The 14,326-nt window shown below is 48.2% G+C and overlaps 1 protein-coding gene across 1 annotated transcript in view; it reads right to left on the reverse strand.

Moving 5' to 3' along the window:
* The window catches only part of LOC119404673 (mitogen-activated protein kinase kinase kinase 1), a 154,202-nt gene extending 147,172 nt beyond the window's left edge, over positions 1-7,030 (reverse strand). The window contains exon 1 of the mRNA XM_049418964.1: positions 6,813-7,030. Coding sequence (XP_049274921.1) covers positions 6,813-7,009 — 197 coding nt within the window. The 5' untranslated portion in view covers positions 7,010-7,030. The remainder of the gene's footprint in view (positions 1-6,812) is intronic.
* Between the last annotated feature and the right edge of the window lie 7,296 nt (positions 7,031-14,326).

Here is a 14,326-nt window from a genome sequence, read left to right on the forward strand (position 1 = left end):
AAACATATGGTATGCGTTGCATAGGCCAACAAATTCACTAATATCAGTCGACCCACCTAGACTCGGACCGAACCGCGAATCTGCGTTAGCCCGGCTGAGTAAAATTTTCGTAAGCTTGACCCCGATTGATTGATTGATTGATTGATTGATTGATGATTGATTGATTGATTGATTGAAACTTTATTACGGGCCCGGAAGAGGGGATTCCGAGTGAGCCCGGTTGAGCAGGGTTCTGACGAATCTGAGCACGAATGAGCCCAGTTGATCAGGATACTGGCGATCATCTGAATCTGAGTGAGCGCTAAGCAAAAGAATGACCGAGTTTACATTGCCAACCTACGTGGGTGTGGTAAATAGATTTGCCTAAATGTTTCACGTACCTATTGCGGCTGCGGCGTTACGCACGCTAATATTCAATACCTGCTGACCCCCCTCCCCCCCCCCCCACACACACACACAAAAGATAAATATTATGAACAAAAATAAAATGAAGAAAGAAAATAGAAAACTTGTGTAGAAGATGATGGCTAAACTCGAAGTAACACATCCGTTCCTGGCGGATTTCGATGAGGGGTGAAATGCAGTGAATCTCGCGTAGTAAATTAATATAGGTGCCCGGTCAAAATCATTCCGTTATCCCGCACTACAGCATCCCTCTCACGCAGCAGGATTGTTTTATTTTTTTTTTCGTTTGTCTACAAGCAGTACATTTAGCAAATTGGTCATCAATCGTATTCACAATACCTCGACGTCGGTAATATATAGAGATAACACTTTGACGAAAACAAGATGAGCCCATAGCAACGTCAACATTTCACAGAACTCGGTGCCTATCGATATAATTTTCAGCTGCTGACAGCGAGTAGTGTTCTGCAAGGTCGCTCTGTCCTGCTGAGTCAAAAGTAAAAGCACTGTGCCTATGCCATGCAGCTTTATTCACAGGATGATACTGTCTAAGGGAATAGATCCGACACAGAGAGATACCATGCATAATAATAACTGTTGGGGTTTTACGTCCCAAACGTCCTTTAACGTGCACCTAAGTGTGAGCACACGGGCCTCTAGCATTTAACCTCCATCGAAATGCGGCCGCCGCGACCGGGATTCAATCCTGCTACTTTCGGGTCAGCAGTCGACAGAGATACCTTGTGGGATCTATTACACCTAACAACATTCGTTTGCTGCACCACGATGTTAAATGTTCACGTAGTTCAGTTCACACACACACACACACACACACACACGTGTGTGTGTGTGTGTGTAAAATGTCAGGCACGTAGGACAGACACATGTCGGAGACGAAACGGCTGCGTTAAACAAAAAAAAAAAATAATGAAAAAGACACGCATCCCTTAGCGCAAAACCGGCATATTATACTGACAGTAAGATGCATTACTCTTGAAATGTCGCGAACGACGAGGAAAAAAAAAAAATGTCGCGCACTTCGCACTCAAATTGACTGGCACGCCGGTCAAGACATGAGGCGATAAACAATGAGGCGATAAACAACGAACTTATATTTTCGTCCATATTCCGGCTAAATTTCTTCGAACGCTGCCTCAATAATGAAAGTAAAAGGTTGCGCAAATACAGGACACGTTCACATGGGGACAAGCACAACTGTTTTGCTGGGAAATAACAGAAGTGACGAATGCTCAAGGCTACAGACAGCATACACGTATACAGTGTTTGTAAACATAAACAGAAAAGCACATCTGTGAGTTCAGTACTTAAATGATATTTATGATGAAAACAGAGTTTCATAACAAATGTAATATAGAGTAAAAAACAGTTTCATAGCATCAAAACGCAAACGCAGATTGCTTCTTTTTTGAGAGACTTCCATTCTCAATCTGCCTGCAGATCAACGCTGTTTGAGTGTGTGTTGTTTTGTGCTTTCTCGCGTTTCGTGTGCGCCTAGCCCGAGGCGCCCTGCCAACGCGAAGCGGCAACCGCCGCCGCGCTCGCTCCTACGCGCAGGTCGGCTGGGTTGGTGTCGTGGCTTGTGCAGCAGACGCGCCGGCTGCGAGAACCAGTGCGCAAAACAACACAAAAAACGATCCCGGGCAAAACAGCGCCGCAGCGAAGCGGGCCAGCAGCCGGCAAGCCTTCTGCACGCGCTCTACAACGCACCGCTCGCTCGAATTTCACGCTCCGATCGCTTCCCGATAGCATCGTCTATCCCCGCCGCTTTATGAGATCCCTCTCGTTTTTTGTGCGCGTATGTTCGTGCGTGCGTGAGCTAGCGTGCGTGCCGGGGCGGTGTCTCCAGGCAAGCGCTGGGTGACAGTTCGAGAAACGAGTGCTGCGCCGCAAACCCTCCGCACAGCCTGGGGCAGCTCTCTTGCAAGTGCCGTGCCTCCTGCAAGCGGGACATCGTCGGTACGGTGTGTGCACTCGCCTCGGGCATCCGACTCCGCGCTAGGCCTAAAGCATAGCGCCCGCTGCGGCTGCTACGGCGGGTAAAACAGCGCCGCGGCGGTCTACACTCGTCGGAGTGCGGGCGAAAATTTCTCGTCGACGACGCAGTGGCGAGATCCGCGCCATGTCGCGCGGCGCGGGCCTAAAGAACACGCGCCGATTACACGCGCCGACTTACACGAGCATTGCTGAGGGGAAAAAAGCAAGAATGTACGGAAACTCACCCATAAACGCAGAGAGATCACATCGTTGCTCGCCCGCTTCGGAGTCCACGGCGGCGGTGAGCGCTGTCGCACATTAAACCGGCCGCGGCCTACGGTGTGCGAAGCCAACGCACGCACAGCAGCGGTGCTGCTGCCAGCGTCTGTGGTCGAGAGCGCAGTAGGTGTACACACACGCACGCACGAACGTCGAGTTTATCGCTCAAGGAGATGTGCGCTCGCGTTTCGCACCCGGAAGGACTCGCGCAAAGCTGGACGTACAACACTTGGCTCGCCGGGAAAGAAAAAACTCGCCGGAATAGAGATTGTATCCACTGTCAGCCGTCGGAGCAAGCGCGCCAGACGCACCAACATTTTTCTCTCTCGCTAACCTTTCTCTCTCTTGCCAGAAGTACACGAAGCCGCCGCTTGACGTCCGCCAACATTTCCCTTCAGGGAGTAACTTGTTTCGTGCAGCCATCTGCGAAACCGGTCGCGCCTGCCCGCGCTCTTCAAACTGTTGGGAGGCTCCTATACTAGAGCGAGCGAAACGCGCCTCGTTAGAAAGCCGCGAGAGGTGGCAGGGAATGTGCATCCTTTGGCTTATGAGCCAACGCTTCTAACTTAAGTTGGCTCATAAGCCAAACACATATGTGTACAAGGAATCAAGTACTTCACATCACGAGAATTGAGGAACATCACGAACATGGGCTAAAGCGTGTCCATTTTTGTCGTTGAAGTTATGAGCTTGGCGGCGGGATGGAATTTGGCACCTTACTCAACATGAAGATTCCTATGTGAAGTTACTATTGTAATGTAATGTCCTGTGTGCTCATCGTCCCATTTTTTTTTTCGCTTTTTTGCGCTTTCTGTTACATCTCAGTAATTCCGGAAATAGAGCTTAATCTTAATTCCTCATCAATTTCAATATTATATTTTCTCTCTCTCTCTCGCACTATATATATATATATATATATATATATATATATATATATATATATATATATATATATATATATATATATAGTGCGAGAGAGAGAGAGAAATATAATATTGAAATTGATGAGGAATTAAGATTAAGCTCTATTTCCGGAATTAATTATATATATATATATATATATATATATATATATATATGTGTGTGTGTGTGTGTGTGTGTGTGTGTGTGTGTGTGTGTGTGTGTGTGTGTGTGTGTGTGTGTGTGTGTGTGTGTGTGTGTGTGAATAAAAAAAAGATCCACTTTGAAAAACAGAATAGCGAAAATTCGTGGAATGCAATGTGCCTAAACGTAATTTAAAAGGAAATGCATTGCTAGTGTTGTAGGTATGTTTTATTGAAGTCTATTAGAAGAGAGCAGAGTGGATAAGAGAACAGGTGTAGCAGATATTCTTTTTGTGAAAAAAGTGCACCTGGACGGGTCACGTGATGCGTAGGACAGAGAGCCGGCGGACATTGAGAGCTACGGTATCGATAACAAGAGATTGGAAACTAGGGCTTCAGGAAGTTAGGCGGAGAGATGAAATTAAGAAGAGCGCAGGCATAAAGCGGAATCAGCTCGCGTAGGCAGGGTGACCTGAAGGTCATTGGAAGGGACCGTCCTCCTGCAGTGGCGTCGACTGATGATGATGAAGGTAATTTTGGGAACAAGTGGTCAAAAAGAAAACAATTCGCTGCCGGGGGTATACGAACCGGCAACCCTCGCATTATTCAGGTGTTACTGGTGATCCTTTAACTGTCCTTGCATTCAGATGATTATTTCACGCATTATTTTCGAGCGTGAAGGCTGTGCCACTGTCGTGACGTCGCACTTCGAATTTCCGATCCTTCCATATTGCTATGTTTGTCAAGTCATATTACGATTTTCTGTGTTAATCGCTTGCTATACACCATAAAGTTTTTGTACCGATCGTACAATTAAACCAATAGTTATTCCAGTCGCAAGAAATAATATAAATTTATATTCATGCCTGTATTTGCAGCCCCGTGGGAACAGTGTTTTTCCGCCAACGTCATCGTCCTCATGTTTTTATGTTTTACGTCTTCAGAATTGATGTACTTGAAAAATAATTAATTTCTTGATCAAACAATTGTACATTGGAAAAATTTCGACGGGAAGATGTTTATTGCAAGTGCGGATACTGTTGCCATTCTTCGAAAAACCTTGAAACGTTGCTTCTGTCATCTATGTACTTGTGATCTAATTTGTGCCTGTTGTTTATTTTAGCATGTTCCGTGTTGCGAAATAATACCCTCTGCTTAGATCGTTGCACATTTCCTATCCTGTACCAGCCAAACAAATAAATAAATGAGTGCGGAAAGAACTTCAATAACATTTGCTGGCAGGCTAGTTGTTTGGTTGGTTGCAAAACTTTATTGAGGTCCTGCAAGGCGCGCAGCGGGCGACTCCCACGTCGGGACCGTCTGTCCAAGCCGGCCGGCCGCTCCGTCATTTATCCCGAGGTGTTCCCCAGTGACGCTTGCCCCGCATGCGGGGACGTAGCCACGCTAGCTCTGGGAGTGCAAGGGAACGTACACTAACCCCGATACTGCTTCGGCCAGGTGGGAGGCGGCCCTCCGCAGCTCCCTCCTGGCTGACCAGCTCTGGGGTTCTAATGCGGAGTGTGATTATTATTATTATTATTATTATTATTATTATTATTATTATTATTATTATTATTATTATTATTATTATTATTATTATTATTATTATTATTATTATTATTATTATTTGATTTACATACATAAATACACGACGATGACACAGAGGAAAGAGGGAAAGAGCAAGCTGACAGCTGCCACCTAGAGGGGCACGACGCCTGCCTAATCTTTCGGGAGGAAGTGAGAGACAGAGTGGAGGAAGATAGGAGGAAAGACGATGGAAAGTAAAGAAAAATAAGTGACGAAGACTTGGACAAAAACAAGTAAAAACACGAAAAAAAGATCTATAACGGGTGGCCAGATCCGATACAGAAGTCAACCGGTTGAGCTAGAATAGCTGACGACCACTGGTTAGTAATGCAACGTTGAACCACCATGCAGTGGCTGTAAAGCTTCTTGTCTTTCGTGTCTTTCTACAAACCTTCTTGCCTTTCATTCCTCTAAACCGCCGCGTGTAGCTTTTGGAAGAGTGGTGTTGTATAGTTGACACACTTCCGCCATCTGACAGTGATCGTTATATTTACGCATAGGCTCACGTCAGTCTCGCAAGGCGTCACTACTACAGCAGCGCGTGAGCTCCCGAAACTGCAATAACGAAGGCAGAAAAGGTCGTCGAGAGAGAGAAGCAACATGCTAAAATGCATTATATATGCGTCCAATACCGGATTAGCTCAACAGAGCTTTATGAGTCGCCCCGTTTTGAACAGTATGTCAATAGAAGTTAATATCGCCACCATCATCATGACAATTTATGCAGCTGCCCTTTCTCTCTGCATGTCTTCTTTTTTTCTCTTCTTCGTTTCTTTTCAGTCTATTTAGCCAGCTTTGCCAGGATTTTTTTTTCTCTCTGCCAGTAAGTCGAAATGTCGATAGACCTACGTAGCGTGAGAATCGTGTACAAGCTCCGCCCACAAACCCGCAGTGCGCCTACCTTCTCTTCCTCCGCGCTCCGACATATAGTTCCCGAGGGAGTCACCGTTATTGAAGGAAGCTAGTACCCGCTATGACGTCACGGAACTTTGTTAGCGTACGTATACAAATTATATTTCAGTTATATAACGGGCACCCTGAAACGCGTTCTTTGCGGTTGTTGTCTGATTTCTCAGATACGATCGCTCACGACATCGCTGTAGCTCGTCTTGATTGCGGACTTAGGCCGGAGCCAACAATGTTAAAGTACCGATCTCGAAAGGTATCGCAGAAGGGTATTACGGATGTACTGCTGCAATTAAGGACGGCCAACATCTTGGAATGTCTTTATCATTAACTGGTAAATATGTTGTTGCCAGTTAATGCAGTTATGTTTTTGTACGGTACGCGCTGATGGTGAATTGTACTTCCCCATCTCCCAGTGTGAGATATATATAGCGAACAGGAATGCCGATCATGGCCTCTCCTCCTCTCTCGTAGGTTTGGACTAACCTGTGCGATTAGAAGAAAAATTAACCTCCAACCTAAACGCCTCACTAGTGCGCAACTTTCGTGGCAGAGAAAACCCTGACGTGGCAAGAGCGAAAATTATGAGAGACTTACCGAGTCGCTCTCAGTCGTGCTTTGATCGGGTTACGGCCTCGTTTGTTAGCGCTTTCCATCACTGCTGGCAGAGACTTTAACGCCGGCGCGCTCTGCTGCCGAAAAAGCGTTCCCTTCGCGACACACCGAGCCAGAGAAGAGCTGAACTTGCGAATGTACAACAACACCGCGAAGACGACCACGAAGCAGGGAACCATCACCGGCTTCGCGGAGGGAGCGCGCGACGGAAAATGCCGAGTGCGTCGACTCCGCAACGTGTGCCTTAACAATCATGGGCCTCTCTGCCTTCCAAACAGTGTCGTCAGAAGCAGAAAACAGAGCTAACATATAAATGTCGCGCGTCGGCGGCGTTTTAATTGGCCTCGGCTGATTTCGTGATTTTTTATCGTGACGCTATAGTCTTGTTTCGTGCGTCATGGCGGAGAGCATAAATCGCGAGACGGCAGGTGCAGCGCTATAGCTCGTCGCAGAATCGACGTTGTCGAAGACAACGACGTCTGTAAACGAGAGGTCGCTGCGAAGCGGTGCGGTTATTTTGCGAGTGAGTGCGATACTGATGCTGTCGAACGACTTAGTTCGGCTGCTGGATTCGTGGCGGATATTCAAAATAACTCATAACACAAACAGAATATGGACGCGAAAACCACGAACGCTGGACTCACAGTGAGTGTAAGTTCAAATGGGCTGATGTAGTACATTACTAAATTTCAAGGCAACAACGTTACAAATAATACCGGAGCGCGACCACGTAAGATTATTTCGTACACTGCTTTTATTCCATATCCGGCAATAGCACGTACAGCGTGATTGGTCGAAACTTTCCAGGCTATGACCATTTTGTTCGCTTGATACGGGATGCAACGGAAGTCGAAAAAATGCCCCACCACGTTAATTTGATGTACACCGCATTAATATGCCGAAACTGGTTGGAGAGTGCCCGTTCCGAACCTAATAGTAGATGACTGCCCATCGATTGTTTTTCTCTGCTTGTACTCGTAGCTGGCGGCGAGGGCGAATTGCACATGATTATATTTTGCGTGGTCGTGCAGTCACTGTTTCTTGTCTCTTAGACGGAAATTTGTTTACATATTCTACTCCGTTGCGGTGCGGGGGCAGTCGCCGGCTGTCCCGCACATTTAAGTTTTAAGTTTGCTCGGCATAAGTTCACGTAATCTGTGCCTATAGTCGTCATTGTGACGTCACGGTCTTTTGGGGTTTCCTCTCGCTGCTTCGTTGACAGGCGAGATGGGCGTGGCCCAAAACTTTTGGACCAATTTAGCAAACGCCAGTCAGAGGCGCTATCAAGCGGCCCCAGCGCAGCGTCAGACGGCGACTGCACAGCGAAGGCGAACAGCTGCGCGCGCGCCGGCGCCACGGTGTGTATGGCTACGACGCCACTCCTCTCGAATGCGGCGCAGACCAGCAGCGGCGAGCCGCGCGCGCCGGCGCCTGCCTGTCTGCCGCGCCTACGACGCCACTCCTCCCGAACGCGCAGACTAGCAGCGGCAAGCGTTGGCGGCGCGTGGCGGTGTCGGAGAGCGCGTCCGGTGACCCAGCTGTGTGACATCACTGTTCCTCGCTCATGCGCAGCACGGCTCATGACGCTCCACGCGAAATCGGCTCCGGCTAGGCAAGTGTATAGCTAACGCTACAAAAAATTCGACAGATCCCACGCCTTGTGGGAATCGGTTTCATGGACCGCAAACCAGGTGGTACGTTGAAAAAGTAATAATGCCAGTAATGAATAACAATTAGGAATATCTATATATCCATTCACTTTTTTTTATTATTTTAAGCGCCATCCCCCCAGCCGTTAATACGTTATGGGTACGGGCCACAGCCTCGAAATCATCATCGCCACGTACTGATCAATCAAATGAGCGCGTGCGCGAGCTCTCGAGGACCAACGAGGAGAGCGCGCCACTCAACACAAGCTCGCGAGCAGCGCCGTGCGGTTGCAAGGACACAATCGTTTCCTCCATGAGGACGTCGTAAATGCTTGCTGTTGTAGCAGCTTGAAGTCTCGATGCCGCTGCTAGAGGCGAAAGGCTTCGTGTAATCCTCTATAGCCACCACTGACCCGTCCCTTGCGTCAACGGGCTCGAAGGGACGCCGTAGGAACTGAGCTACCTTCAAACAAACGGCAGCTCTGGAGGTAAAGCCTTCGAATTGTAATCTGAATCAACGTGCGCAAGGTTTTCAATTGGGGGGAAAGGGGGGCGGGCAAGTTTAACCCCCTCTTCTCCCCCGTTGTTCGAGTCCAAAAGAGAGAACAAGCTCCGCCATAGATGCAAAAATAACAGCGGTGATGACGTGCTTCCCACAATGACCTACCGTTGGTACCCAGCTTTCTGGGGTAAAGGTGGGAAGCAGGCAGTTTTTTTATTGCAACATCGGGGTCCTCGATCGCCATTATCGACAAAAAGCATGCTTAGCAACAACGCTGCCAGTAAAGAATAGCGTGAAAGGTGCGACTGAGTAAAGCTTATGGGACAGTATTACCGCCCCTTCACATGATTGGGGGGGGGGGGGAGGGGGGTTGCAACCCCCCTCCTCCCGTGCGCGCGCCTATGGTAACCTGGGACGCCTTCTGTGCACCTCTTCAATCAATATCTCGTCAAATCTCGCACTGTATCGCAGGTTCCTGTAGAGTGCTTCGTTTGGTCGTTCTACGCTGACTCTGTAGAGCGTTCCAGAGATGGGCGGGGCTCTGCAGCAGCTGTACATCATCCTGTGGAAGGACGTGTACGTCAACCAGATCCGGCGTCACGTGGTGTGGACCTTGCTCGAGCTGGTGTTCACAGCCATCTCCATGTACGGCGTCGGGAAGGGCGAACTCGAGCTTCGGCTCGGGGGCCCCGTGCCGACTCAGGTGTTCGCGCGCGTCCAGCCGCTCCAGCTGTGGGACCTCCAGCAGTGTCGGAGAGCTATTTTTCGATATGGATGAATGCTGGGAGTTAGGCTTGGGCTAAAGACACCACCTCGCGGTGTGTTAAACGAAATTACAACGCGCCGAATGAGACGGTCGCTGCAACGGCGCGTTTTTTTTTTTTTTGTTTTTTTTTTTTCGAGCCTGATGGCACACACGTCCCCAACCCGTTATAAAGGGGACGCTCATAGCATCCATCCATCCATCCATCCATCCATCCATCCATCCATCCATCCATCCATCCATGCATCCATCCATCCATCCATCCATGCAAGAGCACGGTGATAGGAAAGTGTGAAAGTTAAAAGGCGCGTTCATGTAGCCTCCGTTATGTGTTTGGCGGTAGCTCAATGAAATAAAGAAAAAAAGTTTGGCGGTAGCTCAGTGGGCTAAACGCCTGCCAGCCATCGTCGCGACCGAGAGGTCATGGGTTCGACTTCTGTCAACGGAACTTTTTATTATAGGTTTTTTCTTTGACGTTTGATGGCGTTCATTTTGCTGACGTATTTCCGTGACGGAAATACGTCATGAAAATCTGGGTGGACCCCGACATATAACACTTTCGCGTTAAAAAAAGAAAACACGTTTGCTGAAAAGTGCACGTCTGCGCATGCGTTCCCCTATCTGAACTGTCTCCGCAGACGCGCTAATTGCCGAGTCTGTCGCCTGCCGAACAAATGGTACTTTATGCCGGTCACACGGTCAGTTTTGATCGCATCACAGCTTTATCCGTATCGAATTTCACGATCGCGATTGGTTCCTTTACGCAAGCTGGAGAAGGGAGCCAGTGACTGTTGAGGAATTTGATCCTGATCGGGCTCGATCGCGATCTGCAGTGCACCGTGTGACAGCGGTGTAAATGGCCCCAGTGTCAAAGAAATATACCAAGAGTGCAATTCTTCTAAAAGGCTGTTGACATCAATCTTCGAAGCTGACTTTACTCCGCCATGCAAATCTTCTGCATACAGAGGCGGCTTTGAGCAAGTTTGAAGCTCGGGAAATGCTTATAAGATATTTTACTTTGACATTCCCATGACGCACATACTGACGTCGACACTAGAATGACGCCAGGCTACGGTATAAATTCTGGTGACTTCCTGTATGGCTAGTTGTGATGGCGTCAGGTACTAAAACATGCAAACTGGCCGTTTGTGTGTCACCAACGGAGCCACGGAGCAGAGCAGCCGTGGAAACGTCGCGATCAGTGGCCTAACCAGAAATTTTACAGCGAAAGCTGTTATCAGATGACAACGGCAGTCGGGTTGTTGTCCGCCACCGGTGTCCGTAACCACTATCGCGCGAAATGAGAAAAAAATGAAACACGAAAAAACTTCCTAGGAACGTCGGCCACTCTTACTATCATCATCAAGCATGGGCACCTCTAACAGCTGGTAAAATTCCATGACATTGACCTCGCTTTTCAATATCAAGCGATGACGTCAACCTGGGCGACAGATACTACCGGTGGTGCGTGCATTCTTTGCTTCCACCCACCACGTTTGGCAAGCACCACCATTGGCAAGCAGCCACTCTGTGCTCTCGGCCATTGCTCTCGTGACCGTGATGGTTTTGAGGCCCTTATATATAAAATAGCGAAAGCTGTTTCACAAGAGGTCACAAGAGCCGATTTTGGCGCCGTAGTTGGCACCGTAGGGTGAGGGGTGTCAACCGCCTTTTATGCTTGTCCATGCGTACGTTTGTATGTGTGCGCATGCAAAATTGAAAATTTCGGGTGGGGGCGGTGTTAAGCCCCTCCCCCCATCCCACCCCCTGGCTACGCCAGTAGTCACGATAACTTGCGCGAGCACGTGATGAGAAGCTCATGCCGTGTCGTGACGTCAGGGTACAGTAGAAACCGCAATTAGCTTTTAAAAACACATTGTAATTAATTTTTCAGGGGCGCACTCACGCTTACCACATTTTCTAGGCTATTGAGGGCTTGGCTTTTTCATCTGACGCAAACAAAGAATTGTCGTGTCAGTACCACATTAATGAAGCAAGAAGCATACTTATGCCGCATGTCCCGGTGTTTTTAGTCTTGTGCGCCTGCGTAGTCGGTTTCGATGTTAAAGTGTGGTTCAGTATTTCACATTCTCAGGATTCGTGGACATCTGCACGTGGCGCCATCTCTCTGCGGCGACAACGGTGCCCTGCAGCAACTGAATGGGAAATAGGCGAAAAAAAAAAGAATGAATCTGACGAACAAAAAAAAGAAAAAAAAACTAGTTATAAAAATACACTCCCGGTTCCATACATCAGTGACCCACTGGAATGCAGTGTTTTGGGCTCATGAGGCTTATAACGCACGTCCTTCTTCGCCCTCGTCTTTCCATGTGCTGCAAGTCTCGTGAACCCGCTTGGAATATTTAGTGAAATTATATTGTCGCAATTCTATCGCCTAGTATCGCCTACCGACCCCTCCCTCCCCCTCCCCCCCCCCCTAGCAAAACGGCAGAGGGCAGCACAGGAAAATGAAAGATGCGGATTCGCCGCCGCCGCCATTTTCGATTCTGTGTCGGAATGGGGCTACTCGCCGGCTATTCCGCACATTTGCAAGTTTGCTCGACACATCTTAGCATAATCCATGCGTACTCGTAATTTTTGACGTCGCGGGCTTTTGCGGTTTCCGATAGCTGCTTGAGTGACAGGCAAAATCAGCGCGGCCCGAAAATTTCCGACGAGTGTGACTAATCTGGGAAGGTTAATGGCGAATTATATAAATCGACTTACGTTGTGCAGGCCAGTTTTAAACCACGAAGATTAAGTCAATGAAAGCGTAGGGGACAATATTTGTCGCTCTTTTAACTTGTAGTGTAAGGATTATGACCTAAATTGAGAGGAACTGAAACTGACGAAAAATTTGGGGGACTCTTGAACTTCGCCTTCAAGGCCAACTCCGGCGATTTTTCGAGGTCGATGGATCTCAATGAAATTCGCTGGGTACGTTCCTTTGCACGTTTCCGTCATTTATGCCAAATTACAGGCTTGAGACATGCGCAGATTGTTTGCAAATGAATTTTAAAGATTGTCTGCAAACGCCCTCCTGGCTTCCCACAATTATTGGCAACATTGCGTCTGTGACGTCAGTATTGGGAAGGCGGCGGAAGTGACGCAGCCGAGGGCACCGCTAAATTCGGCGCTTCGGCCGCTACAGCGAGCGTCTGCTGTGCACAAGGCGACAGACTGCGTTGGTTTGGCCGGCGCTTCGCTGGTCGTCCCGGCTGTCACAGTTTTCATACTCGGCGCCGGCGTGACCGGCATGCCTTGCACGACTTCCGGTTCGTTCGTAACAACGTCTACGCCATACGTAGACAGCACACTCTGTTGGGTTTCGGTTTCGGTGTTGCGCTTTTTTGCTTATTTAAAATTATTCTCCAATTTGCCGAGTATTTCTGCTATCGGGCCCGTAACAGGAGCGTCTCAGGAACATAAAAGCACCATTACTTTGACATGGCCAAAAAATCGCCGGAGTTGGCCTTTCAAAGCAGAAGAACGCGATAGCGTAATCGGGCCCCATTCGCATCATCTTCTCAATCGCTAGCCTGGCTTCGCTTCTCAGTGGACAACTCAGCCGCAAGGAAAGGAACGTTTGTGCGTGTAACATAAGCCCTTTCAAACTATTCTAGAGTGCCTACTGCAAGTACAGTTGTGAAGTGCCCACTACGCCACAAGGCAACACGCGCACTTGAGCATCTGCCCACTTTGCTGATGCTGTTGCTGATGATGCTGATTAGTTGTGCCTAAGCGCTTTGTGATTAGTAGGCCTTTAAACCAGCCACACGTTGTACAATTCGTATACATATATGTTTTGATGCCTGGTGAAATTCTACGCTACTGCCACACAATATGTGTTGGCGACAGTGTTGCGGAATGGGTGCCTCCATTCCATTCCATTCCAATTCCATTCCGGGGAATTAGAACTTGCCGCAATTCCATTCCTTTCAATTCCTCGGAATGAAAAAAAACTTAGCCCATTCCCACTCCGGGAATTGCCGAGCAGTTCAATTCCATTCATGTAATTCCTGAATGTAGGAGAGGCATCTTGATAGTTTTGTGGAGTGAAGAATGAATGCCCCATAAAGCTGATGTCATCAAATGCATTAAGAACTGCAAAAGTACGCAAAACACGTTACGGAGGTCGAGGAATATAGTAGCTTGGTGACACATCTCGTGCAGTACAACCACCCTACTCACAGGGGCACTTCTCCCGCTACCTATAGTATTTGCATGGTTAGCATGTTTGAACGAATGGTGATGTTTTAATATTGTTTAAGCTTAAATTTGTCAATGCTAAAATGACGACATAGCGTAATTCTATGCTGACAAAAGTAGTGTTCAAGAAGACTAAGCAGTTTTGCTATGCGTCTGGAGCGGTCGTGAATATGGAGAAAACTAAGATTTGGTTGGAACAAAACCCTCTAGATCTGCTGGTATTAGTTGGAACAGTGCACCACTCGGGCACCTTATGCCTTTGCATCGAATACGGAACAATGGGTCGCTCTGCTCGCCAGCACTCACGCTTGCCAAGTGCGCCTCGCAAGCATGGATGGGATGAGAACTTTCTGTGTTCGCCTGCCAGCAGTTA

Source organism: Rhipicephalus sanguineus, chromosome 9 (genome assembly GCF_013339695.2).
Source record: "Rhipicephalus sanguineus isolate Rsan-2018 chromosome 9, BIME_Rsan_1.4, whole genome shotgun sequence".
Taxonomy (NCBI): Eukaryota; Metazoa; Arthropoda; class Arachnida; order Ixodida; family Ixodidae; genus Rhipicephalus; species Rhipicephalus sanguineus.